Source organism: Amphiprion ocellaris, chromosome 13, assembly GCF_022539595.1.
Source record: "Amphiprion ocellaris isolate individual 3 ecotype Okinawa chromosome 13, ASM2253959v1, whole genome shotgun sequence".
Taxonomy (NCBI): domain Eukaryota; kingdom Metazoa; phylum Chordata; class Actinopteri; family Pomacentridae; genus Amphiprion; species Amphiprion ocellaris.
Genome location: NC_072778.1, coordinates 20,359,314 through 20,384,341, shown reverse-complemented (window position 1 = coordinate 20,384,341; position 25,028 = coordinate 20,359,314). Strand labels below are relative to the sequence as shown.

Below are 25,028 nucleotides of genomic sequence, written 5' to 3'. Positions count from 1 at the left end.
AGAAATATATTGTTATGTTTGGTCCTGATTTGCAGCCAAGTCCATTTTCACTGCTGGTACTGCAGCTAATAGAACACAGATTAATACATTTATTAATCGACTGGTATTTTTTTACAGTAATATTAATTTACTTTGGCCAAAAAAAAATTGTAAAATCCTGCATTATGGGATAGTGTCAGACCTAAATGCACTTCAATACAATATAATGTTTGAATATATGAAGTTAAAGAGTTTTATTGTGCAGCTGTCAATTACAAATAAGTGATCGGTTGAATAAATACATTACCAGAAAATACGTTTACCTGTTTTCTACCAGCATTCCTGCCTTCCAGTCGCAGCTTTTTACAGTCATACATTTTTTTTTATTCCTCATTGTTCTCCAATAAAACATCCTGTTGACTGAAGCAGAAGAAGAGTCGCATGATGCACACCGTTTTATGTGAACATGCACAGAGCAGAAAGCCTGAGTTAGCAAAGACAGTTGATAACCACCTTCGCGATATCCGTTAACTCTGACTGAGGTTTTAGTATTTGTCAAGCCAACTTACACAAAGCAATCCCGGCTATGTCAAACTTGCTTCGTGGTAAAGTCTCCTGTTTGTTTACCTCTGCACCTTTAATTACAAATCATTGTAATATGACATTTCCTTTCTCCTCACAGCACCAAAGAGCCCACGATGACCCAGTGGCGTTGAAATACTCCTTTCACGACGTCATCACTGCGGGCCACAATGCTCCAGTCAAACTACGGGTCCTCCAGAATCGCTGCCTGGTGCCGGGTTGGTACGCCATCCACCTGGAACGCTGGCTCAACTTCTACCACTCCAGCCAGGTATTTAGGATGTTTTCATGCACATAGTGATGAGCCAGTCAGTGAACAATGTTAGTGTTTCTCAACCACCTAATTCTGCTCATGTCGAAGTGTAAAAATGCCCTCCAGTGGGTATATTAAGCTTTATAATAATGGGTTTGTGGTAAGAGGCTTGTTCTCTCTTTTTTAAATTCTTTACAGGGAATGTTTTCAAACTACTTTACCTTGAGGGAGAGGAAGCTGCCCTTTAGGGACACTTAAGAGAAAAACAAGCACTTATCATCCCAAACATTTCAAATTTATAAGCTGCCCAACTAAGCTACAGTTAAGTGTGTGCAGCATTACCAAACAATAATGTCAATTAATTAGAGATCATTTAGTTCTATTTTGACCTTTTCATAAAGCCTTTATGGTAATAAGCAAAAATAAAATGTACTTTGAGCCCTGGAACCTTGTTAAAATGTAAATACAGCGAAAAACAGCTGCTCTGTTCTTGCGCTAATATTTGGTTTCTTTTTGTGTCTCACCCAGTTGTTAGTTTTGGATGGACAGATGCTGAAAACTGAGCCTGCATCAGTCATGGATAAAATCCAGAAGTTTCTTGGCCTTGCTAACATTATCAACTACCACAAGATCTTAGCGTAAGTATCCCCCGTCACAGTTGAGTTGCAGTGTAATGTTTCACCTGCCAAGTTTACAAATTAATTGAACAGACTGATTTATGGCCTTGCTGGTGGTAAATCAACTCCAAACGCAGATATGGAATTTTGTCACCTGGCAGGAGTCAGTTTCTGCTCTTGTTATACTGTATAAACCAAAAAAATGTATCTGTCATCTCTCTACTGGTGCCGTCTAAAAACCACATTTGTAGTTATTAAAGGAAATGCATATATGCAATTATTGACAGTTCCATCCAGTCACGCATTAGGGAATTTAAAATGACTTTGTTGTGAATAATGCATTTTTTCCCCGATTGCTTTTCCACAGAAAACTTAATCTGACTCATTAAAAGTATTAAAAGCACGTCAAATTTATTCTTTGAATATGTAAATATTGTTCATTTTAAAGGTTTATCTGCTCAAAACAAGATTTCCACACACTCTTATAATGTGTGCTGGAAGAAATAACCGTGTGTTTTTCATTTCTTTAAAGTGGTTATTGGACTGGGATTATTTGTAAAGTCGAGAAATTGTGGTTGTACATGCATGAGCTAGAAAACAAAGAGCGAGACTGTCAATTAAAATGCAATCAGAACTTTAAATTAAGTGTTTTGAAGTTTATAATGTATTCTTGTATCTCTTACACACAGGTTCGACCCGAAGAAAGGCTTTTGGTGTCAGCTGCTGGAAGGAGGGAAGACAAAGTGTTTGGGAAAGAGTAAAGGACGCAGGTACCCTGACATGGACCCAGAGGTATGATCATGTTTACGTCTTTTGAGTCGCACTAGCTGTACATCAGATTTGTTGCTTTACATCTAATTTGCCACTTTGTTTCGTTCAGTCCCAGGGGTTCCTCAGGGAGTACTATAGGGATCACAACATCGAGCTGTCGAAGCTGCTCTACAGGATGGGTCAGCCACTGCCCAGCTGGCTCCGAGAAGAGCTGGTCCATACCAGGTAGCAGCACCACCGGGGAAGACCACAGCTCCACACTGAACCACTGCTCTACCCTGCTGGGGCTCACTGGCCACATGGCCTGAAGGGTCAACGATCCCAAACAGTTTCGACAGAAAGGAAATATGTTGAGATTCGAGGAAGGGATACCCAACTAGACCTCAGAACTTAACCGCGATCTTCCCAAATACGGGCAACAGTGGACAAACCAGGAACACGGGAAACCCTAATAGTGTGTCCTGAAGAAGAAACAGGGAAGTGATGGCACATGAGGGACCTGCAGTGTTTGGTAATCACATCACTGGTTCTCCTCAATCAAACGTTCTTTTCTTCACATGAACTTCTTCCTGGAAATCAAAAAGAGGAAAAAAAGGGTCTGAAGCTTGAGCAGCTTCAGGTTTGGAAAACAGGTGATAGAAGAATGAACAGCATCATCTGTTCATGCAGGCAAACAGGCAACGAAATACTGACTTAAAGGTTGGCTGCCTGATCGACAGAGAGACATTGGTTGCAAATGCCTTTGACACAAGTGTTTTTATGAGGGGACACCTAGAGTCTTGACTCAGGCTGCATGTTGTAGCCTTACTTGATAGGCCTTGGTAGAATCTAGTTATCACATTTACAAGTGCCAGGACAGAATCTTCATTAAACTATTGCCATGTGGACTTTTGAGGGTTCTTTTTTTTTTTTTTTAAGTTTTATGTTTTGTTTTTCCGATTTTAACATTTCTATAATGCTGATGGCAATACATTGTTTTAGAATGTACCAAAACTAAATATCTTAGCTATGTTGTTTTCACATAGGCAGGGTGTACAGGGCAGTTATTTATACTGTTTTCAGCTCAGCCTGCTTTTTAGTCAGTTTCATGACCTCTGAACTGGCTAAAGCAGGGACAAGTAGGATTGAAAGCACAATGTTTTAGGCACTCGAGCGAACATCGATTCTGAACATACAGGTTACTGGAAAGCACACTAATACAATGGCTCCTCCGACTACAATCTGTGAAGAAGATCATAAGCTAGCTACTGTATCTTTAAATAAGCCCTCTGGTCCGATAGATTCAGATAGTGTACAGAAACCAGTGTGCATTTCAAAATCTGTTTTCAGCATCGGGTTTTTGGTTTTTTTTTTGTCAAAACTGTATATTTTGTCTGATATTTTATTTCACTTCATTTACTATAGGATTTTAATTTGGGGGGGAGGAAATAATAAAGCTGTCTCTGGGTAAAAAGCGTGTAAAGCCACCAGGTGAAAACAGTCTGCCCAGTGACACCACATGGACGTTTGGTTGTCGGTCGAGGCGTCACCACTGCAACTAGATGTCAAGCATAGATAACAAAAAGCTGCTCTTACTGCAATAGTTTTGTACAATGTTCTGATGTAATAACAATGCACATGTTGGTCCACTATTTCCTGACTTTGTAATGTACATAACGCGAAAACCCCTCGGTAGACCTAAATTATTGAATGTGTTTGGGTTTACACTCTCCATCAGCCCATTCTTCATAGTGTGAACTGTCAGTGCTGTGCTGACGGGAGTTTGGATGTTTTCATTGTGCGAAGGTGCGTCGCTAAGATTATTTCCTCTCATGTCCTCTCACTGCCAACTATTGTACAAAGGTACTGAGTCTCTCCATATAAAGTATTAAGTGATAACACATAACAGCAGCGATGGTACTAATCTCCTGGACTGTATGATAAAGATTTGTAATTGTTGTCAATAATTTTTACAGTGTAACTAATATTGTCGGTGCTTTTTAATTTGCAAATAAAACACCACTGTATTTTTCAGTAGTTGGATCTTTTTTCTTCTTTCTCATCCGAGCTTCTATGAGATAATAAAACTCACTTGTACTTTTCAGGGTAGCTGCTATTTCAAAGTAAATGTGTGGCTGCTTTTGTTGTTGAGATTTCAAGAAAACCTTTCAGTTTCTTGGTGTTTGGCTTGGAAATGACTGACAATCAGACTGATTTGTATTTTGGTTTCACTTCAGGGTGAGGTACTTTCGAGAAGCTGAATTTCCTCATTGTCTGATAAAACACACCTTGTTCAACAACAAAACAAATCAGATTTTTAAAATATCCTTTATCCCATGTTTAACCAAAGCTGAAATAGATTCATGTATCACATGCTTGTCCATTTTACCTTCTTTGTTGGGGAAAACACCAAAAACAAGACAAAGTAGCCTCCTCTGTTCTTCCAGGAAGTAAATAGAAGACAACATATCAATCGATTACCAAATTTAGGAATAATAATGTGCTTACTACTGTTCAAATATTAGTACACAAATTTCACAAAAAAGGTGCATTTCAGTATTAAATTTCTCCTATAAAACGACTTCTACCTTTCAAAAAAAAGTAAAAATAATAAACTATAGACTGTACAAAGATCATTGTTACAAAGTAATAAAAAAAATATTGCAGTCACAAAACTCACTTTATAACTCCAAAACAGTTAGGTATATAATTAGCACAGACAATAGAAAACACCACACACAACAGAACAGATTAGGGCAGGGGTCACTAACTGGCGGACCGCGGTCCGGATCCGGACCCAGACGCCGTCTTATACGGACCGGACCTGTCATCAGTAAATTATAACGGGATTTTAAATTTGACCGGTCGCTTCTGTTTTACCGGCACAGCTTTCCCAGTGTTTACGGCATTAGTTATCAGCTCAGGAAACACACAGACCAATTACGTACGAGTTCAGCCATCCCACGTGACGCTACTCAGCCAATGAAGTCTCTGCATTGCAGCTGCTAAACATCACAGCTCTGCGTTCAGAAAACAGCTGAGAGGTGAGGGACAGACAAAAAAGGAAATGAATAAAGCGACACCGAGAGGGAAATAGTCCTTCACATGTTGACCATGTTTGGCTCAACATACAGCTGGAGGCACCTTTTTCAACTATGAACATAACAAACATGACAAAACTGAATATCATTCCAGACTGACCAATGAGCTCCAAATGTGTTTGAGAATGACCCTGACACCATTCAGACCACAATACACAATTCAAAAAGTAGTGGCAGGGCAAACTGCAGCTCAGTTCTCCCATTAAGCAGCATGGGATATAAGGGTAGTAACAAGACAGGGAAAAATGTTAAAATGTTCAATTGTTTACATTTTTTGAGATTTAGGTATTGTTAAAGATGTATATAAGCTGGTTCAGGTTGTTTAGTCATTATTTTTTCAAGTTCTGCACCTAATTTTAAGATGTACAGTTATATCAAAAGTTATTTGTTAATAGATGTCAAAATGTTTTTGAACCGTACTGAATTTATTTGATTTGATGGTCAGTTATTGATTACATGCACACGCTAAAAAAAACTTCTAGGTTACATCAACATATATCGCACTAATTGAAGGCAGACTTTATGATGTTTCGGACCTTTGCTTTAATACATTTTATCTGACTGGACCTCTTTGCATTTTAGTTGAATACCCCTGGGTTAGAGTGAAATCAACCTGCAGTCTGCTTCTGTTAACAAGTGATGCTGTTAAAATGTGACCAATCAGAGCTCTCTGCGTTGATCCATCCCACAGGGTTTTTAAGAAAGAGTCTTTCTCTGGAACCTGCAGGGTGTTCCTTCCTCATTTCCAAAGGCAATTTATGCCCTTGATCTTCAGGGTTCTCTGCAGTGTTTTGTTTTGAAGAAACTGAGAGAAAGTTCCAAGAGAGATGGCCGAGACTCCAGATGATGGACGCCTGGACACAGGGAGCCTGGCAGCCAGTGAGGCAGCCCTTATGCCCCGGACAGCAACCAGAGGGTGAGGACTTATCATACCAAAAGTTTTATTCATAATATCAACATGGTTGCTCAGAAGTATAGCCACAATGTAATCTCTGCTTAGAAAGTGAAGCTTTTATTTTAATTCAGTTAAATCACAAGTGAGAAATATATCAGAATTAAAGTGGAAAGTAGAGCTCACCTGAAATTTCTTTTAGGCATAGAAAACATACTCAAAAATGTGCAGTTTTATTTTTTCAGACTAATTCATGAAACAGTGAAAACATGGGGATGTGTTATTATCTATATATACTGCATGTAACTGTTATCTGTTAAAACATTTTTGATATTTAATATGTGTTTAAAAAAAATTACTTTCTGAACTCTTGATTAACCTAGAAAGTATAAACCCTTCTCGCTGCATCGGGACGAGTGCTCTGCCTAGTAACTGCTGATGCAGTGATTTCTAATTGGTTCATAAATAATCACAGAGAAACTGGCCATTTTTCCTTTTTGCACTTAGGTTTTATGAGAGTTAAAACTTACCATTGTCCTTTAAATATAAAAAAATATTTGGCAGTAGAAGATTGGTGAATTATCATGGATAATTAAAGCTTGCTGTTGTCTAACACTGACTAGATTGTTGACTTTGATGCATTACTGGTTAAAATCACTGCCTTAAAAATAAATGTGATTTTACATCTTAATAAGAAATGACACCTGACAGGATTGGATGACATTGTTTGCATACAGTACATGGGAATACATGAGTTTCTTGAAGTTTCACTTTAGATTATATAACAATTCTGTAAGAAATGAATGTGCTGTTGTGGTTTTGAAACTTTTTATGAGATATAACCTATTTTACACCAGCATACATGTCTTTTAACAGGCTCTAAATCACAGCAGGCTGTGTACTTCCTTGTAACATCAGTGGAAGTCATCTGCCTAGTAACCAGTGATGCTTAAATTCTATTGGCTGAAGCAGCATAAGAATAAGGGACTGTATTCAAGTCTCTAGTTTTTATATATATATATATATATATATATATATATATATATATATATATATATATATATATATATATATATATATTCATTCATTCTTAAAATAATGTAGATTTTGTCTTGATTTATTTTCATTTAAAGTATGGATGAAGATAGCAGGTTTATGTATTATGTCACAAGCTAGCACAAAGAAAGGACAAAGGTCAAGGCCAGAATCCACCGACTGGTTATTAACAGTTTATTAGACCTAACACAAAGCAGTAAAACAGTTCCGAGGTCATCTACATCAGCGATATAAACTGTGGATGGACACGTTCCCGTTTTAACGTGCGAGTGTTAGAGCCCAGTGGTTCCAGCACATATTTCAAAGAAATTCAGATATTTACTAAACACTGACATTTTGCATCATCATAACATTTTTGGAATTGTTGCCAGAAAATATTGTTTATGCCATGAACACTGGGGTTTTTCTGATGGGTTTTGGGTTCTTTTTTTAGTCCTGGGCTGTCCGAAATCTAAATTAATTGCCCTTTCAAATGCCACTCAGTACACTTTTGGAAATCCCCTCAAGTCATTTTAATACTGTGGGACCTTTTCTAAAAGTTAAAATCACACTTTTTGTTTCTCTCAAATTTTCTATGTGTCCTGTCCCCCTCCAAGCTCCGCCATTCTATCTTCTTCAAGTGACACATTTTACTTGTTTTTTTTGCAGGGGCTCCAACAAACGTGCCTTTAAGATTGCAGGCATCACGACTTTGGCATGTCTGCTGGTGGCCAGCCAGGTCTTCACTGCCTACATGGTGTTCAACCAGAAGCAGCAGATCCACACGCTTCAGAGGAATTCGGACAAACTTAACAAACAGCTGACGCGCGCATCCCAGAGTCCCGGAGGTATTAAAATCATAATTACAAGACAGAGCAGGCCATCCTATAGATGCATCATTGTCAATATTAGTCATCAGACAGGAGGAAGAGGAGGAGGAAGAGGGCTGAAGAGGTGGAGAGGGAAGCTAGAGTTGGGTCTGAAGAAGTTGATGTGAAAGCTGGATAGAGAAATGAAAGTGTGTTGATTCACAGGGAGGAAATAAACTGCCTGATATCTTTATGTTGATGTTACTGATGTAAGATTTCAAGAAGTAATGTTTGGAATTCCCTGAATATTTTCTACATCCATTCTGCTCCAAAACCTTGCTTTTGTAGTTGACGTATAGGACAAATCTGCATCACCAAAGCGCATGACCAAGAAAGACAATAAAGGTTTCATTGTATACTGATGAATAGAGATGATTATTAAGGGTTTTTCCATCCCAAATTCTTACAGTCCACCTGCTCGCCCATTTCTGATTTGCTTGAAGCCGTTGTGTCTGTGAAATTTTAGATTACTGTCAAATACTCTTCAAGGCTCTTTTTTTAATAAAATTGCCTGTGCTGTCATTTTCCATTGTGTAATTGATTCAGGATCCATAAGATTTATCAAGTAGATGAATTAATCTGTGTGAGTTGAAACATGAAAAAAAATGTAGCCATCATGAAAGTCTAATCTTTGAACACATTCACAAATAATTATAGTGCAGAAGACAACTAGTGATATTTTCTAAACCACATGTAGTTGCTTGTTATGATAATACAAAACAAAATGTATTTTAATATGAAATACTTCATAATATGAAATGAAAGTTATTTTCATTGAGCTTTTTAAACTGACTGACCAGGTATGACAAGTTTTACCATAAAAACAAAAATATTATATATTGTCATTATTATGATGTAACATCGAATTTCAATGTGTTAAAAAAAAAAAAAAAAATATATATATATATATATATATATATATATATATATATATATATATATATATAATACACCATAAAACTTAGTAGGAAAAAAAGATGACTTATGATGGAATGACACTGGCATAGTGTTTTGTACACTTTAACTTTTCTTTTATATATATATATATATATATATATATATATATATATATATATATATATATATATATATATATATAAATAAAAATTTGTCTTGATTGTCTTGTATCATTTTAATTTGTTTTGGCCTATTTTAAAGTTAAGTTTTTCTGTGGAGTGTTTTCAGGAAAACAAAGTTGATTATTTTTGCCCTGCATGTTAAGTTTCTTCACTGTTCCTTGTTTTTCAGCTCGTGGTCCAATGCGGATGGCAATGCCCATGAACACCCTGCCTCTGCTGATGGATTTCACTTCTGAGGACACACCCTCGAAAGTAAGTTTACTCTTGTTTCCTAGACAAACCCTTTATGTAATACTTAAAGTGAACCCCAAATGATTGAATATGAAACTTTTATGTTAAATGTATATACTCTGAATACTTCTCTTTTTCCTGCCATCAGAAAGTTGAGGAACCTGCTTTTGTCAGCGTGGAGAAACAGGTGATGGACCTCATGCAGGTTAGTTGCACTCGGTACCCTATGTGTCCTCACTTTGCTAATGTTACACTGCTGTCGCTAAGCTCCTGACGTGTTTTAAGCAGGACTCCCAGCTGCCACACTTCAATGAGACCTTCCTGGCCAACCTGCAGAGCCTGCAGCAGCAGATGAATGATAGCGAGTGGAAGGTGAAGCCTCACACACACTCAGATGGAGCTAATCAAGCCAAAATATAAATAAATCGAATGAATTGATCTCATCAGTGGCGTTTGTTTAACACATTGCTTTCTGCAGAGCTTCCAGTCCTGGGTGCGTTTCTGGCTTATCTTCCAGATGGCCCAGGAGGAGCCTGCACCCCCAACATCTCAGCCAGGTTACTGCAACTTTATTCCCTTTAAATTTTAGCGATTAGCTCATGTAGACACAAAGACAGATGCTGATTTTCCTACAGTTCCTATTGCCAGCAGTATGCAATTTAAAGACCCCAGTTATTACCGTTGTAATATCAATATAAGACAGAAATGCTGGGGAGGGATATAATTAGTTGTAGTCGATAAACTTAAAAAAAATAAAATAAAAAACAGTGCTGGAAACTAGGCTAGGTGTTTCCCCCCTTTTTCAGTCTTTTATGCTGAGCTAACTAGCTTAGCTAAACAGACAGGTAGTGGTTTTTATTCTCTCATCTAACACAGCATGAAAGTGAAAGTAAATTTCCCAAAAAGTTGTATTTCTTTTCCTGCACTCTCCATTACCACCTGCAGATTGTTAATTATGTGGTACAGTCACCAATAATTAAAACCAAACAGGCCTTTCATGTACCATTGTTTCTAACTCCCTCCATCAAACAGCCTCTTTGGTCAAGACCAAATGCCAGATAGAGGCAGCACCTGGAGGCGGCAAGATCGGCACTTTCAAGCCCCAGTGCGATGAGCAGGGCCGCTACAAGCCCATGCAGTGCTGGCACGCCACCGGCTTCTGCTGGTGTGTGGATGCGTACGGAAATCCCATCCAGGGCACCACCATGCGCGGCCGTCCTCAGTGCGGTGGAGGTAAAGGACACAGATTAAATGACTCATATTTTCACTTGAGACTGTCATGAGTGATGACGAACTGAATTGCTTCCCATGTTTTTCTGTTGGTTTCAGGCTACGCTCCTCGTCGCATGATGGTCGCCCCCAGGATGATGCAGAAGACCTTCGTCTCTGATGGTGAGTCCCTCAGATGATCTTTACAGATTTTACAAAATCAAGATGGTTCATTTGCAACCCTTTTTGAATGCTGCACATCGTCACTTGTTATGCTTCTCTTTTTCACAGACAACTGAATCAAATGAAGCAACAGCTGAAGCAACTTCATGAAGCTACCTTTGCAGACATGAGAAATTGGTTTTCTGAAACTCGATGCTGATCTGCTTCTAATAGACTAGTAGTTTTAATTCTTGATGAGCTTTTCTTCCATGTAATCCCATGATATTTAGCATTTTCTTGCTGCTTGAAATCAAACCGATAGAGGACTGCTACACAATTTCTAATTTTTTGTCTTTTATAACAAATATATTTAGGGATGTATCTGCATCATCTAAGCAGTGTTTATCGAAGTAGGTGAGTTTTTAAAGTGTTTCTTGCTAAAGAATGCTTAAAGGATCAGTTCATCTAAACTACAAAATACAGAGATCATTCCACTTTGACATTGTTTCAGCCCACTTTCATGGTGGGAAAAGTTCATGGAGCTTACAGCATTGAAAAATAACATTTAAAAATGTAAACAGCTGGAACTCTTTCCAGAAACAGTGTCCCCTGATAATTCACAAAACTCACAGAGGACAGTTCTCACAGTTACTATTACTCTGGTAGAAAGTAGTATCTGTTAAAACTGTCCACAGTGAGTTCTGTGAATTATTCAGAGTAAAGGAGACACAGATTCTGGAAACACATGCTGCTGTACAATTTCTTAAATGTTTCCAATGCTGTCAGCACCACAAATTAAACCCAGCTAAATAAAACCAAAACTACGTGCATTGCTGGAGCCCATGAGAGTTGAGCGAGTTAACTTTGTTGAGTAATTTGGGTGAACCTGAACTTTATAGGTTGGGCATTTGGGAGAAAGTGACTCCTATGTGAAGGTGTTTCTCTTAAGAAGGTTAAATAAAGTTTTCCCAACAGCAATGCCTACATTATTTTACCAATGTCACAATGTCTACAAAAAATGAAAGAAAATATATGTCAGCAGATGTGGCACAAAAAACTAAACTGAAAAAAGAAAACGATCTCTGAAGAATCATGCAGAAGATTAATAACTGTAGTTAAAACATTTTTATCCTTAATTAGCTTAATTTTACAGAAGTTAAGTAAATTATTTATTGGCTTTCAGTGTTTAGTAAAGGATAAAGATAAGCTACATCAACAAAATTTCCTATTGTCAAAACTTCTGGCATTATTTAAGATATCTCATTTGACAAACGAATATGTAAAATTACACACATTGTTTTTCTGCTAATTATCATTAATTCTATCTAATTTTAGAAATGTATTGACAGCATTGGGCTACACAGTGGCTCTTTGGTTTGTGTCCCGACCTTCCTGGGATCTTTCTGTGTGGAGTTTGCATGTTCTCCCTGCTGGGTTTTCTCCAGGTTCTCCGGCTTCGTCCCACAGTCCAAAAACGTGCTGAGGTTAATTGGTGATTCTAAATTTTCTCTAGGTGTGAATGTGCTTGTTTGCCTTTCAAATCTTTCAATCTTTCAAATAAATCTTTGTCCCCTGCCTTCACCCTAAGTCACCTGGGATAGGCTGCAGCATCCTGTGACATGCATGAGGATTAAGCAGTGTAGATGACAGATGGAAGAATTTTTACAGCATTAAACCTTTTCTTAATCTACTAAATAAAAAGGAAATAAGCAAAATTATGATAATTTAGCAAATTTATTTCAACAATCTTGTGTTAAACATTTTCTTTAAAAAAAAATTTAATTATGAACAGTTGCAGGTTCTGTAACTTATCTTGTGTTAGACATGTAAATTAACACTCCATTTTTGTAGCTTTATTGATATTTTCATGGAATTAAAAATACCAGAAAAAAATCTGTAAAATACAAAGAGAAAGTTCTACTAAATTACACATTTTTACAGTGTGTTAAAGATGTAGTCAAAAAGAGGCCTTAATGAACTTTGCCATAGGTTATGCTGTGACACTGTTCACTTAATCCTGGATTTTGTGGCCTGTCTCTAGTTTCAAGTTTAACTTTCCCGTGAAGTACACTTGACTTAGTAAATTTTACATTCGAGAAATTTCCTGTTCCTGCACCTTAATTTTTTTTCGCAGCTCAACAATCATCATTTCGACCTTTAATTCTCATTCATACAAGTTCTAAGAAAGACAGACACAAAAGATGCCAAACTTCCACAAAGTCCAGTTTAAAATGAGGCCTTCTTATCAAACACTCATCAAATTAATTATGATCTGACAAACATCTGAGAGAAACTGTGCTGATCTCTGACTCAGCTGTTTTCACAGTCCTTGGCGTCATGTAAATTGCTTATATTGTTGAGCTGTGCATATCTGCCAACAAAATCTGGACGTCTGGAAAAGCGTTGATGGCTGTTGCTCTCCCTCTTGATGATGATGTCTAAAATATCTTGACTGTTAAAGTTTATTTTGCACTTCCTCCGTCATGTGTGGAGGAAGTGCTGTATGTCCCAGAACACAGATCTTATTCTTCTTTCAGAGGTGTGAGAAAAGGCAGTGGGAACACCTGAGGCAGAACATCAGAAGTCAGTTGAGAATTAAGCAGGTCATACATTTTCACTGCCAACAAATACGCATCTACGTCTAAATTGGCTGGAGGTAAGGAAGTGTTTGATTTCAAGAAATACGAGAGAAGATTGCGATTTTTGTATATTGTGTAATTTGTGAAGTGAAGCCAGAGGTACTTCTGCTGGATTAAGTGGACATGCTTTAGCAGATTTGAACACTGCATGGCAAATGCTGTACTGTATCATTGACAAAACAGGTAATTTTTCTTTTACAATTATAGAACCAAAATGACTGTTAAGACAAACATGGGAAAAAAATGTGTTACATTTTTGTAATAATCCCATTTTATGTCAGAAATCCTAAATTCCCCATAGATTAATGTATTTTTTGTGTAATTTCTAAACAGTGAAGCCAAAGGTTGTTTTGTTGGAATAAGTAAACATTTTATATCCTACATGAACACAGCATATCAACTATATTATAAAGCATCACTGACGAAAAAAGGCATTTTTTTTGACAATTATGGAACTGAAATGAATGTGTTTTTCACAAAATATTGTGATAAATGTGTTCAGTTTTTGGAAAATGCCATTTTATGTCAGAAAGCTTTAATTCCCAAAATTATACTGTATGAATTCAGAGTTTCTTTACATTTCAGGAGGGCTTTCAAGATCTTTCCTATGTTAAAATTGCATTTTATTTATTTATTTACTTTTTCAAAATAAAGCAATCTTTTGTTTTATTCAGAGCTTTGGATTTAGTCTTTTAAAAATGTATTGTCTAGGTCCCACTGAAACCATGTCAACATTTTCCTCCTTGCATCCTGACATATTCACTTGTCTTTCTGCCTGCCGCATCACTGAATCTGGGGCTTTTGGGGCTCACTGCCGTTTGAGCAGCAGCTACTTCACGTATTTAGTGAGGATGGGATACATGTGCAACGTTATCATTATTCACAACCTACAATGTTGATTCATTTCCAAACTTTGTGGCTTTCAGCACACTGGAGCAGCTTAAATATTCTCTATTCGGGTCTGTTCTCCATGTGTGAGACTGTCATCTACATGGATAGACAATATGTTCATGGACGAATGTCCTGAGAGTTTGTGTAACAACCAGTAGCCCAGTTTCTTTGTCTCTTGACACATGTGAAGTTGAGCAGTGGGACATGATGCTATACTTGCTGTTTGATGCTGACAGCAGACATGTTTGGATGCCACTTTCTTTTATAGACAGTTTAATGAATGGCTTACAATATGGTTAATAAATTAGTTTCCTTAACATATTGATCAGTGAAAAGCCATTAATTACAATTACTTTCCTCCCCAGGTTAAATAAAAATGTATTTATTATCAATTTATTAGACATATATAACCAGCAATTCAAAATGTCCTCTTTCTAAATGATTTATTACTGATATGTACAGCACTATACAGGATTAAACCATTAAAACATTTCTTATTAATTATCAACCATCAATAAAGACATCAGTTACAACTAATGGCCCCATTTTAAAGTGTGCCTCATCATAAAGTGGGACCCATGTGCTTAATAAAATGGAAAATCAGGAGAATATAAATCAGTTTCTAATAATACTGTCACAATTTTTGTATTTTGCCATTGTTTAATATTGTAACATCTATGTCACTTTGATTTAAAATAAATTATCTATTAAATCTGTGAGAATTAAACTGCTTAATAAAGTTTAAATGACACAGTGAAGATGACTGGATATGATTTCAAAATAATTACTGCTCATCAGTAACCCCAGGTGTGACCTTTCGGCCCATCTTGGTAACTGAGCCCTGATCACTCAGAGCAGTGAAAGTAGATCCTACCTCATCAATAATTCAGCTCACTGTAATGAAATCCAGGTGAGCCCATGGCTGTTAGACGTGCGCACAGGATGGCAACTGTGAACACGAATGCACCTGTAAGTATATATATATATATATTCTACACTATTTACACATTTTTACACTACTGACAGTGTATGATAACAGAATATAGTAGTTTAAATCTGTGGCTATCTCTAATTTCTGTGTTTTGACAGGTATGTGAGGAAGCTGTAAAAGTAGGAGTTGTACTCACTACAATCCCAGGTAAAGCATGGATAAAAATGTGAAGTGCATAAATATGCAATGCTGTCATGGGGGATTATGTTTAGATGTTTTTTTTTTTAAATTCACAGAGGGTAAAGACTGTGTAGTTATTGCTGAGGAAGGACATGGCGTTGACTACAAATCGGCAAAGAATGAGGTGAAACATTTGAATTCACTTCTTGCTTCAGTCATCACTTTGTAATTTGCTCTCTGGAAGCTCTTACTGCTTGGATGTGTTTTTTTCAATCAGGAGAAAAAGTCCTTCTTATTTGATGAAGTCGTGACTACCGACAGCATAGAGGTACAAAAGAGTGTGTGACCTCTGATTCTAAGCAATGCAGACTTTTCTGTTTGAATGGAACTCCGCCATACCTTGGTCTCTTTACATCTATTCACTATTATGATGGCAGTAAAAGTGTGAATATGAATCAGCAGCGTTTCCACACTGAGCTCCTGCACCCGCTAACGGAGTCCATATCCAATGGGTATAATGGAGCAGTGCTGATATGTGGAGCCTCCACAGAAACAATTCAAGCTCTGACTGACCACAGTATCATCAAACAGGTGGAGCCCAAAACCACACTACAACTATTGTTGGCAGATTTAAAGTTATTATATGATTAATCTCACTCATGACTCTGTTTCAGGTCTTGGCAAATCTGTTTAGTTCTATAGTGTCACAAGTGAAAGAGGAGTTATTCGTCTCTGTGTCATTTCTTCAGGTTTGTCCTTTGATTTTAGACCACATCCACATACCACATTAGACACACTACAATACAAGAAAACTACAAATGTTCTTCAATGTCAGTTTTACCCAGATGGCAGTGCAGTCGATCTCCTGAGCCTCAACAAACAGAGTCTACGACTTGTAACACATCCAGAACTCGGAAGGTGTGTTTCAATTACACACAGTCATCAGCAAAAAGTTTTCATACCATGTATGTTATGGCAATCTTGAGTTTCCAATGACTCCTATAATTCTTAAGGCACAACAGTCTCTCAGTGAGAGAAGGAAGCTATTCTTCCAGAAGCCACACCTTAAGTCTCGACTGAAATTTCCTGCTGATCAGATGGACAAAGAAAAGAACTTCTGGAGGAAAGTTCTGCTCTTAAGATTAACCACAAATTGATCTATTTCTGCACAATGACCAGGCATTTGTTAGGAGGAGTGAAGGTGAGGCCTTTAACCCCAAGAACACGAAACCTACTGTCAAGCATGGTGGTGGTAGTATTATGCCCTGGGGCTGTTTTGCTGTCAGTGGAATTGGCACAAAGTAAAATATGAAATAATGAAGAAGGAAGAAAACCTTCTGGCCATTCTTCTGGAAAACCTAAGACCATCAGCCAGAAGGTTTATCTTGGACACAGTTTGGTGTTTCAACAAGACAGTGACACCAGACACACATCAAAAGTGGTGAAAAAATTGCTCGACAGAAACCCTATGAAGAACCTGTAAACCATGATGAAGAAACAAATGTGTGTCAGAAAGAGAGCAAATTTAGTTTAACTGCATCAACTCTGTCTAGAAGAGTGGTCATAGACACAATTAGAAGCTTGTAGCTGTCAAAAGTGCCTAGTAGAGGTGAAAATTGCTAAGGGTCATTTAACCAAATATTAGCCTTGCTATATGTATACTTTTGACCAAGCAGATTTTGTCATACTTCCAGAATACCTGTAATAAATCTATTTAAAAAAAAGCATGTCTTTTGTGACAAAGACAGATGTGTTTCAATTATTCCATCATACAAAATTCTAGGAGTTATTGGAAACTTAAGACTGCTATGATGTACATGGAGTAAATTCTTGTTGACAACTGTATCCCACTGATATATCAAGAACACGATAAAAAACATATGGTATACATACTAAAGTGTAATAATTATGCCACACTGATACCTCATGTGCATATTTAAGTGAGTAAAATGTAAACAAAATAATTGGACTTCATCTTCTCTCGCAGCCTTGTAGGAGGTTTATGTGAAATGTGTGTGTGTTCTGTGGAAGAAGCCTTCAGTCTGTATGAAACATGCAGAGAGACACTGAAGACCAAAACAGGTTCCATTTCCACCAGGTAGGTAGTTTTATTACAATAGTTAATCAGAATAAAGATATGTGCATTACTGCTACATGTGTCACATTGCAGATTTCGCTCTGTGCTTTTATGATCAGGTTTTTCTGCACTGTGTGGGTCAGCTTGCCCTTTCCTGAAATTTCTCGTGGAATGAGGTTGTTATTGTTATGAGCTGTTAGTGGTGTGTGTTTCCCACAGATGCAGTTCCCTGTTCTCAGTGACTGTTGAGCAGAAACTCCGTCCAGAGGAGAGGGAGTCAGATGTCTGCCGCAGCAGATTGCAGCTGTTCAGCCTGGCAGGAGGAGCCAGCAGGACTGATCTCAGAGGGTCAGTGATACACTCAGTGAAATATCTGTTACATGGGCCACAAGAGCTAAAAATGCTGAAAACCCACTGATGTTAAATCATTATTCTGATTGTGGTCACCCATCAGTCATGTTGCTGTATCTGGAGAAAGGCCTGAGTCATCTATTTTTGCTTTGTCCTGAGCACAGGTAACATTTACGCATTTATTATAAAAGCTAAGCACAGCAGTTACTGAGAACCTATAAGAGGTCTAAAAGGTAGGACTATTTCTGACCCAAATCCATTGATTAAAATTAAAATGAAAGCATTTACTGATGTCATATCACTCCTCCATAGACAGGCCATATGACATTTCAGTCATCCAGCTCACATAGAACAGACTGTAAATGTAGAATACATACAGCCTCAGCATTTGGTTCTCGGTTCAGACTTTGTTTCTCCCCCAAATGAAACATCAATCCCAGGCCTGCAGGGAGTCTGGACTGTCAATATTAACTTCCCCCCAAATAAGGAAGCTAGACTCAGAGCCAACAGGTGGATGCTGGGGTGGGGGTGGGCCTTTTGAAGTGTTGTCACTTGCAATGGCAGCAGTGGCAGCAAGAACTGCATGCAAAGAATGAGCAGAGCCCTGACAGCTTGTTCCACCGTGATTAAAAGGGTATGTATAGATAGGCTGGATATGTGCCGTATTGAGGGGAGTGTGCTATGTGAGCACTAGTAGACTAGAGTGACTGCCTGAATGAGTTTGCAGGTTTTGCCTCATTAGCAATGCCTACATTTCTCTCACTGTGGCATAATGTTCACAGTTAAACGGGCCTGTTAATTAAGACAAAACAGTGAGGACATCATTTACTTCCTATATACACAACATCACTGCCAAAGTCTGAAAAAGACTTTGTTTCTGTCAAATTTTATATGTATGTTTCCAGTCCCTGGAATGAGTCTAGCAGTTTTATGCAACATTAAAATTAATAAGCCTACATTTAACAGCACGGTTTCTCATTTCAAAGTGCTACAGCATATTCACAACACAAACACGCACATGATTTTTCAGCCCTTTCAATCATTATATACAGTATGAGCGTGGCCAAAGGACAGAGCTCTAAAGAACTTGGAACTGCCATTTAAGTTATAAAATATGTGCTGGACTCAGTGGCAACAGCTGAAAAAAAAAAAAAAACTTAAAAAAAAAAAAAAATAATAATATATATATATATATATATATATATATATATATATATATATATGTATATATATATATATATATATATATATATATATATATATATATATATATATATATATATATATATATATATATATATATATATATATATATATATATATATATTTTTTTTTTTTTTATATATATATTTATATATTTCAGAGTCAACCCACTGGTGAAGGTACTGGACCAAATCCCAAATTCTTCTCCCACAACTGATGCCAACCTCCTCCCTTCACTCCTTAATGACGCCTTAACAGGAAACAGCAGGACAGTCCTCATCTACTGCATCAACCCTGAAGGTTTGTGTTCCTCTGGACCTGACTGTAATACAGTTAACCACAGAAATTAACAGGGGTGTTGAATTTATGTCAAATTAATTCTCCTCCTTACAGGTCTGATAGATGACGAAACACCTTCCGCTTTAGATTTGGCCCAGAGAGTAAGAAGCTTGGTAACTAAGGCCACTGTTGGCTGCTGGAGTCCAAAAGTAACTGAGCAAAAGATTCGTGACAGCATTGTGAACCTAAGAAGTGTGATAATGTCACAGGGCGAAAGTGAACTCCATGACATTTACAGGCTGGCTGACCTCACTCAGAACCTGCAGGTAAGTAATACAATGAGCTTCCACAGAAAATACTTCCACAACATGTTACATGGGGTCTGTTAGAGTTCATAGCTGTAAATTTATTCCACAACAGATTGTGAAAAATCAGTCATGGGATAAGAGGAGGGAAGAGTCAGAGAAGATAAAGGTCAAAACAAAGGTTTCTACCAGAAATACTTCAGTTTATAACACATTGTATTGTATTTCATTTCAGTTTAACAAGATGAATTCTACATTTTGCCCTTATTTGGCAGAGATGTAAATCGTCAGTCAGCAATCAGCAGTTTTCTCGAGATCATCACACTGATCACAGAGAAATCACAGAAACTATGAAGTATCTACAGGATCAGCTCAGACGAGAGATGGAAGAGCATATTCGAGGTAATGTGCTGTCATTCAAAAATGCAATTTTGTGCACACGGGCCAACTATAACCAATGTGTTCTCATCTTTACAGAAGGTAAAGGGAATGTAGAAAAAGTCCAGGAGAGGGTAGCAAGAATCCAGCATCTGAAGGAGGCTCTCAGAGAAGAGACACTGAAGAGTGGCGCCGCTGCAGGGAAATCTCAGCTCTGTCAGCAAGTAACTATATTTTTGGTCATTTTAAACTTTCCATACTATTACAGATTATTTAGAAAGTATTCAGAGTCCTTTTCACTTGTTGCATACTTTCTGTTGCATATTTAATTTAAAACCATAAATTGCCATATTTGCCCACCAGTCTAAACTCAATAACATCAAAGTGAATCAAAAAGGGAAATTTCTTATTCATATAAGCAGTAGGACCTGTAATTCGGTGCTTTGTAGTAGCCCGTTTGGCAGAAGTTTCAGCTTTGAATGTTCCTGGTTATGGCTCTGCAGGTGTTGCTGTCAAGGTGCCCACTTTCAAGTCACATGCATTCAATGATATTTCTGTACATGGCTGAAAATACAGCCCCCCAGACCCTGCCAGTGAAATTAATCCCCCTCGAATGATGATGCCAACATCATGCTTTAACATAAGGATGATACTAGCCATGTGATGAGCAGTGTCAATATTTGGAGCTAAACTTTTGTCTCTCCAGAACAGAGAATCTTTTCCCTCATGCTCGTAGAGTCTTTTAAATGCTGTTGGGAAGCCTCAAGTGGGTTATTACCCTTTTACTCATGACTGAATTCAATCTAGCCATTCTGCCATGAAGACCTGATGATGGAGTGCTGCTGCAATGGATTTCCTACTGGCAGGTTCTCTCATCTCTGCAGAGAACTTGAGTGACCTTGGGGTTCCTTTTCACCTGTCTGACCAAGACCCTTCTTACTCACTTACTCAGTTTGGCCAGACATCAACACTTCTCAGTCCCAGTCGTGCCACACTTCCATTTCAGAAATATTGAGGTCACTGCTCCTGGGAATGCTCAAAGCTTTAGAAATACTTGCACCGATTGATGCCTCGCCACAATTTAATAGGTCTACAGTGAGTTTTTTTTCTATTTCTGACATGCAGTGTGAATTGTTGGACAGCAAAATAAAGCGTTAAAAAAAGAAAAAAACTGAAGGGGTTTGAGTATTTTCTGAAACCTATCTGATTGGATTACACGCTCACAAGACTGAGTCAATAGTCTTTTCTAAATCTAAATAAGATTTATGTAAGAGTGGACAACCTACACTAAGACATTTATTTTGCCAATTTAATGATTAGTCTCAGTTGGAATACAACAAAGCACAGGAGCAGAGGGGGCAACTTAAGGAGGATCATGGGAGATTAATTCAGGAGGAGGTGGAGAAGATGGAGAGAGACCTGGCACAGGAACAGCTAACGGTGAGATAATGAGATACACTGTTGTTTAACATTATTCTGCTTGCAATCTATCTTAGCTGAGGATGCTGAGTCAGTTTTAATTAATTCCAGGCTGGATTTATGGTGGGCAGTGAAAACCACTCCATTTGCAACCTAATTCTGTTATTCATTTGCATTTTCCACGGTTTCATCCATTCCTCTGTTAGACAGAGGGTCCTCAGAGAGAGCTGCTAGTGCTGACCAGAGAGAGGCAGGTTCTGGTGCTGCAGATAGAGGCTCTACGTTCTGAGGCCCAGCAGGCTGAGAGAGACCTACAGCATCAGTATCACAGTCACCAAGCAGAGCTGCACTGTCTGAGGGAGGAGAGCCTGCAGGTGGGTGACCTGTAGGTTAGTTAGTGCTTGAGCCTACATGCAGCAAATAAATAGCTGCCTGTGTTACCCTAGTGTTCAAAACATCTGCTGTTATGCAACATTTTAGTCTCTAGTATGTTCAAATTCAAAGATTATTGTTTCATTTTTCACTTATGTCATATACGTGTTGAGTAAATTTTGGTCTAGACTCTGATATTATTAAAGGAAGCTCTGATGCAGTGAGCAGTGGAGGCAGCAGCTATGCATTTTTCATATATATGTAATTACTGTACATTTATAATTTGAATAAAGAGGCAAGGTCTGTTCTAACACCTACACGTCTACATATGCATGACAATGTGATCTCAGTATGAATAGTCATGTTTTTATGTTTCTTTCATTTGTCATGTTCATTTTGAACACTTTTGTATCATCTGTAAGAATTACATGACATTTGATTTTCTCGACACAACTATTCATGCCAAAGAAATTCAGAATAACAATATTATCACAATATCTGGAGAGAATTTTTTAAAAAATGCTCCTGGTCAAATTCACCTTTAATTGTGTGTTACCAGTGTACCAGTGAGCAAATATGTTTTCTTCTTGTGTGTGCCAACATACTGAACTATTTCTAGGTTGAATACAATGAATGATGGGTATGATACGGCGTGCATGAAGCTCTGATAGTTGATCTAATGCAGCACTGATACATCACCCTTGAGGCCATGCCATTAGCTGATTCAGTTGCACAAATGAAGGACATTTAGGTAGTCTGCAGTTTACACGATGCTTGAGTTTAGAATCACACTATAAATATGATAAAAGCTTCAGTAGCGGTAAAAAAAATAAACAGGATTTTGTAGATTAACCATACACATCAGACACACTGATTTTACAGAAGATCCAAGATTTTTAACGAATGTCTGATTCAACTACAGTCTTTAAAAACATACAATGCAAAATATAATAACCCTTTCAGTACCTCTCAGTGTGTTAAAACTAGCTGCTTGACAAAATGTCGCACCCTTGGCTTTGGTCTTTTCCATTTCACTGCTCTCCAGGTGTTCAGAGTGTTTCGTCAGGTCAGCGAGGAGCAGAGGAAGATTTCAGAGGGCAGATACAGAAGTGTGCTGCTGGAAGCCGTGCAGGATGCCATCTACCTGTCTGCCCAGAACCAGCAGCTGCAGGCCGACAACAAACAACTCCGTAAAGGTCAGTGCATTAACCTCTACCAGATATGTGCTTATATTACAGATCAAATCTAAACTCTTTTAAAATTCTTCTTTTACAGCACTGGGAGAGTTAAAGGATACTTTAACTGTGCGAGGTGACGCCATGGCTGAGCTGATATCTCACCAACAATGAATGCATGATCAATGTATGTATGTTAATTAATCACTACTTATTGTAAATTACATGAAGTAAATCTTAAATACATGTTTTTTCACAATTTATTGGTTTAATAACACGCTGTATAACACTTTATCTGACATTGTGCTTGGCAAAGAATATGATATGAAAAAAAAAATTACAATAGCAGCAACTCTTCAGAAATGTTTAACTCCAGATATATTATTCATTATAATATGTATTTACTGCAACAGTGTAACAATAATAAAGTCAACTTTTGTGTCATTTAAACTGTCAAATTCGGCATCGGATAACATGACTGTTAACACTTGATATGGTTACAAATCAAACACATGGGTTGGATTCAAAATGAAAAAACTCCAGTTTCAAGGCTCAAAAGGCAGATGGATAGAAGGCAGAAAACAAACCACATCTGAAAGTTAATCTCAAAGTCTAAAGAAACCAAATTTTAGGCAGACAGTATGGCAAGCTCTTTTATGGTTTAACTGCCCGTGTGGTTCCTTTGATGAAGACTCTCCTATCTGTAATAAAGGTAGGCTGCCAGTCCAATCATAGTAACAGGTAGGGGGAAAAAAGGAGTGAGCTGCAAACCTAAGATGACCCAAGACACCAGAGCATTAACCAACATGGAGCAGGAAATGACAAACAGTCTGGTGATCCCGCTGCCATGCTTGAGAACCACAGACATCAGGAGTCCATTAGCTGCTTGTCCCGCTATGATGGTCCAAACCACCCCTGAGTAGCCCTCCAGAAAGCTCTTGTCACTAGCTACAGCAGAGAAGGAGGACAGTCCATTGATGGCCACACCAAACATGTAGAGGTAGAGATTTTGCAGGCTGAGTGGCAGCTTCTGGCTTTTCAGCACCATCTCGGTGTAAACTGCCGCCAGCCCTGAAACGCAGCAGTAAACCAGCACCAGGAAAAGACCCCAAGTTGTGATATGAAGCCTGGGACCTTCCTCAGCTTCACTCCCCACGGGGTCCTCTAGATCCAGGCTGCTGTAGCTATGGAACGCCCCTGCGAACATGAGCAGCCCCAGGGCTAACCACTGAGCAGGCCGGAGCCTCTTGCCCAGACAGATGGAGTACAGCAGGGCAGTGGAGGCGATTTTAAGATTAGAGAGTACTTGGTATGAGCTCGGGTCCATGTAGGCCTGCATGAGAACGACCAGGTTGTTGTTGAGGGCGTAAAGTATAGCAGGGACCGCGTAGGGGGCAACAAGGGCGAGGCGTGGAGGAGTATATAAGGCTGATTTACCCCCAGTTAGAAGAAGAGTCATCAGAGAGATAGTTTAGCTAGCTCAATCATTACAACACATGAGGACGGGTTGAAAGGGACTTGACCATTTACTTTGGTGATAGTGATGAGAGGGGCATGAGTTCCATAGATGAGGACCATCAGCCCCAAAAGGATACCCCACTTAATCCTTTTCACCCACTGTCTCTTAATCCTTGCTGGGGAACTGGGCCCAACATTCTGAATCACTATCATCCTCAATAACACACAATACACACTTTTAACTTCTAATAAATTCAGATACTCACTACAGTGCAAACCTCATCACTTTAGGCTATTTTAAAATGAAAAGCTATCAGTCTCAGCCATTTAAATATTAATTACAAAATGCTTTGACAAACCATAACTGTCTCTTTATATATATGTGTGGTTGAACAATAAAAGGTCTAAGAAATATTTGCAGGTAATGCTACCTATTCTACACATGAGCGGTTAAGAATCCAATAGGTTTAAATAGCTGCTCCAGGCAGCAAAAAACAAGACAGGTTATGGAATCTGAAAAACCTTAAAACTTCGTAGGCACAAAGTCTGACATGCTGTGTTAAAATTGGACAGATGCAAGTGGAAATGAAACAGCAGTAATGAAATGAACC

The 25,028-nt window shown here is 38.1% G+C and overlaps 4 protein-coding genes across 4 annotated transcripts in view; 3 read left to right on the top strand and 1 right to left on the bottom strand.

Annotated features, from left to right (window-relative positions):
* ndst1a (N-deacetylase/N-sulfotransferase (heparan glucosaminyl) 1a) overlaps nucleotides 1-4,218 on the top strand; it is a 44,724-nt gene extending 40,506 nt beyond the window's left edge. The window contains exons 12-15 of the mRNA XM_023271673.3: nucleotides 662-832; nucleotides 1,343-1,452; nucleotides 2,121-2,223; nucleotides 2,312-4,218. Coding sequence (XP_023127441.1) covers nucleotides 662-832; nucleotides 1,343-1,452; nucleotides 2,121-2,223; nucleotides 2,312-2,431 — 504 coding nt within the window. The 3' untranslated portion in view covers nucleotides 2,432-4,218. The remainder of the gene's footprint in view (nucleotides 1-661; nucleotides 833-1,342; nucleotides 1,453-2,120; nucleotides 2,224-2,311) is intronic.
* A 1,796-nt stretch (nucleotides 4,219-6,014) lies between these two features.
* On the top strand, nucleotides 6,015-11,733 carry cd74a (CD74 molecule, major histocompatibility complex, class II invariant chain a). Its single transcript, XM_023271650.3, has 9 exons — nucleotides 6,015-6,198; nucleotides 7,879-8,057; nucleotides 9,327-9,409; nucleotides 9,537-9,593; nucleotides 9,677-9,760; nucleotides 9,867-9,945; nucleotides 10,421-10,621; nucleotides 10,718-10,780; nucleotides 10,889-11,733. The coding sequence occupies exons 1-9, from the start codon at nucleotides 6,110-6,112 to the stop codon at nucleotides 10,894-10,896; spliced, it is 843 nt and encodes a 280-aa protein (XP_023127418.2). The 5' UTR covers nucleotides 6,015-6,109; the 3' UTR covers nucleotides 10,897-11,733.
* Nucleotides 11,734-15,384: 3,651 nt separating this feature from the next.
* si:dkey-201i24.3 (uncharacterized) lies at nucleotides 15,385-23,199 on the top strand. Its single transcript, XM_055016904.1, has 16 exons — nucleotides 15,385-15,427; nucleotides 15,517-15,584; nucleotides 15,678-15,728; nucleotides 15,863-15,991; nucleotides 16,075-16,149; nucleotides 16,236-16,318; nucleotides 17,388-17,498; nucleotides 17,697-17,825; nucleotides 19,192-19,331; nucleotides 19,425-19,636; nucleotides 19,731-19,796; nucleotides 19,891-20,217; nucleotides 21,314-21,433; nucleotides 21,619-21,786; nucleotides 22,830-22,980; nucleotides 23,060-23,199. The coding sequence occupies exons 7-16, from the start codon at nucleotides 17,410-17,412 to the stop codon at nucleotides 23,131-23,133; spliced, it is 1,476 nt and encodes a 491-aa protein (XP_054872879.1). The 5' UTR covers nucleotides 15,385-15,427; nucleotides 15,517-15,584; nucleotides 15,678-15,728; nucleotides 15,863-15,991; nucleotides 16,075-16,149; nucleotides 16,236-16,318; nucleotides 17,388-17,409; the 3' UTR covers nucleotides 23,134-23,199.
* Nucleotides 23,200-23,201: 2 nt separating this feature from the next.
* Nucleotides 23,202-24,889, bottom strand: slc35a4 (solute carrier family 35 member A4). Its single transcript, XM_023271682.3, is given in 2 exon segments — nucleotides 23,202-24,429; nucleotides 24,432-24,889. Coding segments are annotated over 2 exon segments (972 nt in total). The 5' UTR covers nucleotides 24,631-24,889; the 3' UTR covers nucleotides 23,202-23,656.
* Nucleotides 24,890-25,028: the final 139 nt, after the last annotated feature.

Excerpts from the sequence above, each read along its gene's own strand:
- cd74a (XM_023271650.3), top strand. The coding sequence starts at position 6,110 with ATGGCCGAGACTCCAGATGATGGACGCCTGGACACAGGGAGCCTGGCA. Across the intron at positions 6,199-7,878 it reads CCCCGGACAGCAACCAGAGG|GGGCTCCAACAAACGTGCCT; the intron begins GTGAGGACTTAT and ends TTTTTTTTGCAG. Across the intron at positions 10,622-10,717 it reads CCGTCCTCAGTGCGGTGGAG|GCTACGCTCCTCGTCGCATG; the intron begins GTAAAGGACACA and ends TGTTGGTTTCAG.
- si:dkey-201i24.3 (XM_055016904.1), top strand. The coding sequence starts at position 17,410 with ATGTGTGTGTGTTCTGTGGAAGAAGCCTTCAGTCTGTATGAAACATGC. Across the intron at positions 17,826-19,191 it reads AGCAGGACTGATCTCAGAGG|AGTCAACCCACTGGTGAAGG; the intron begins GTCAGTGATACA and ends TATATATTTCAG. Across the intron at positions 19,637-19,730 it reads ACCTCACTCAGAACCTGCAG|ATTGTGAAAAATCAGTCATG; the intron begins GTAAGTAATACA and ends ATTCCACAACAG.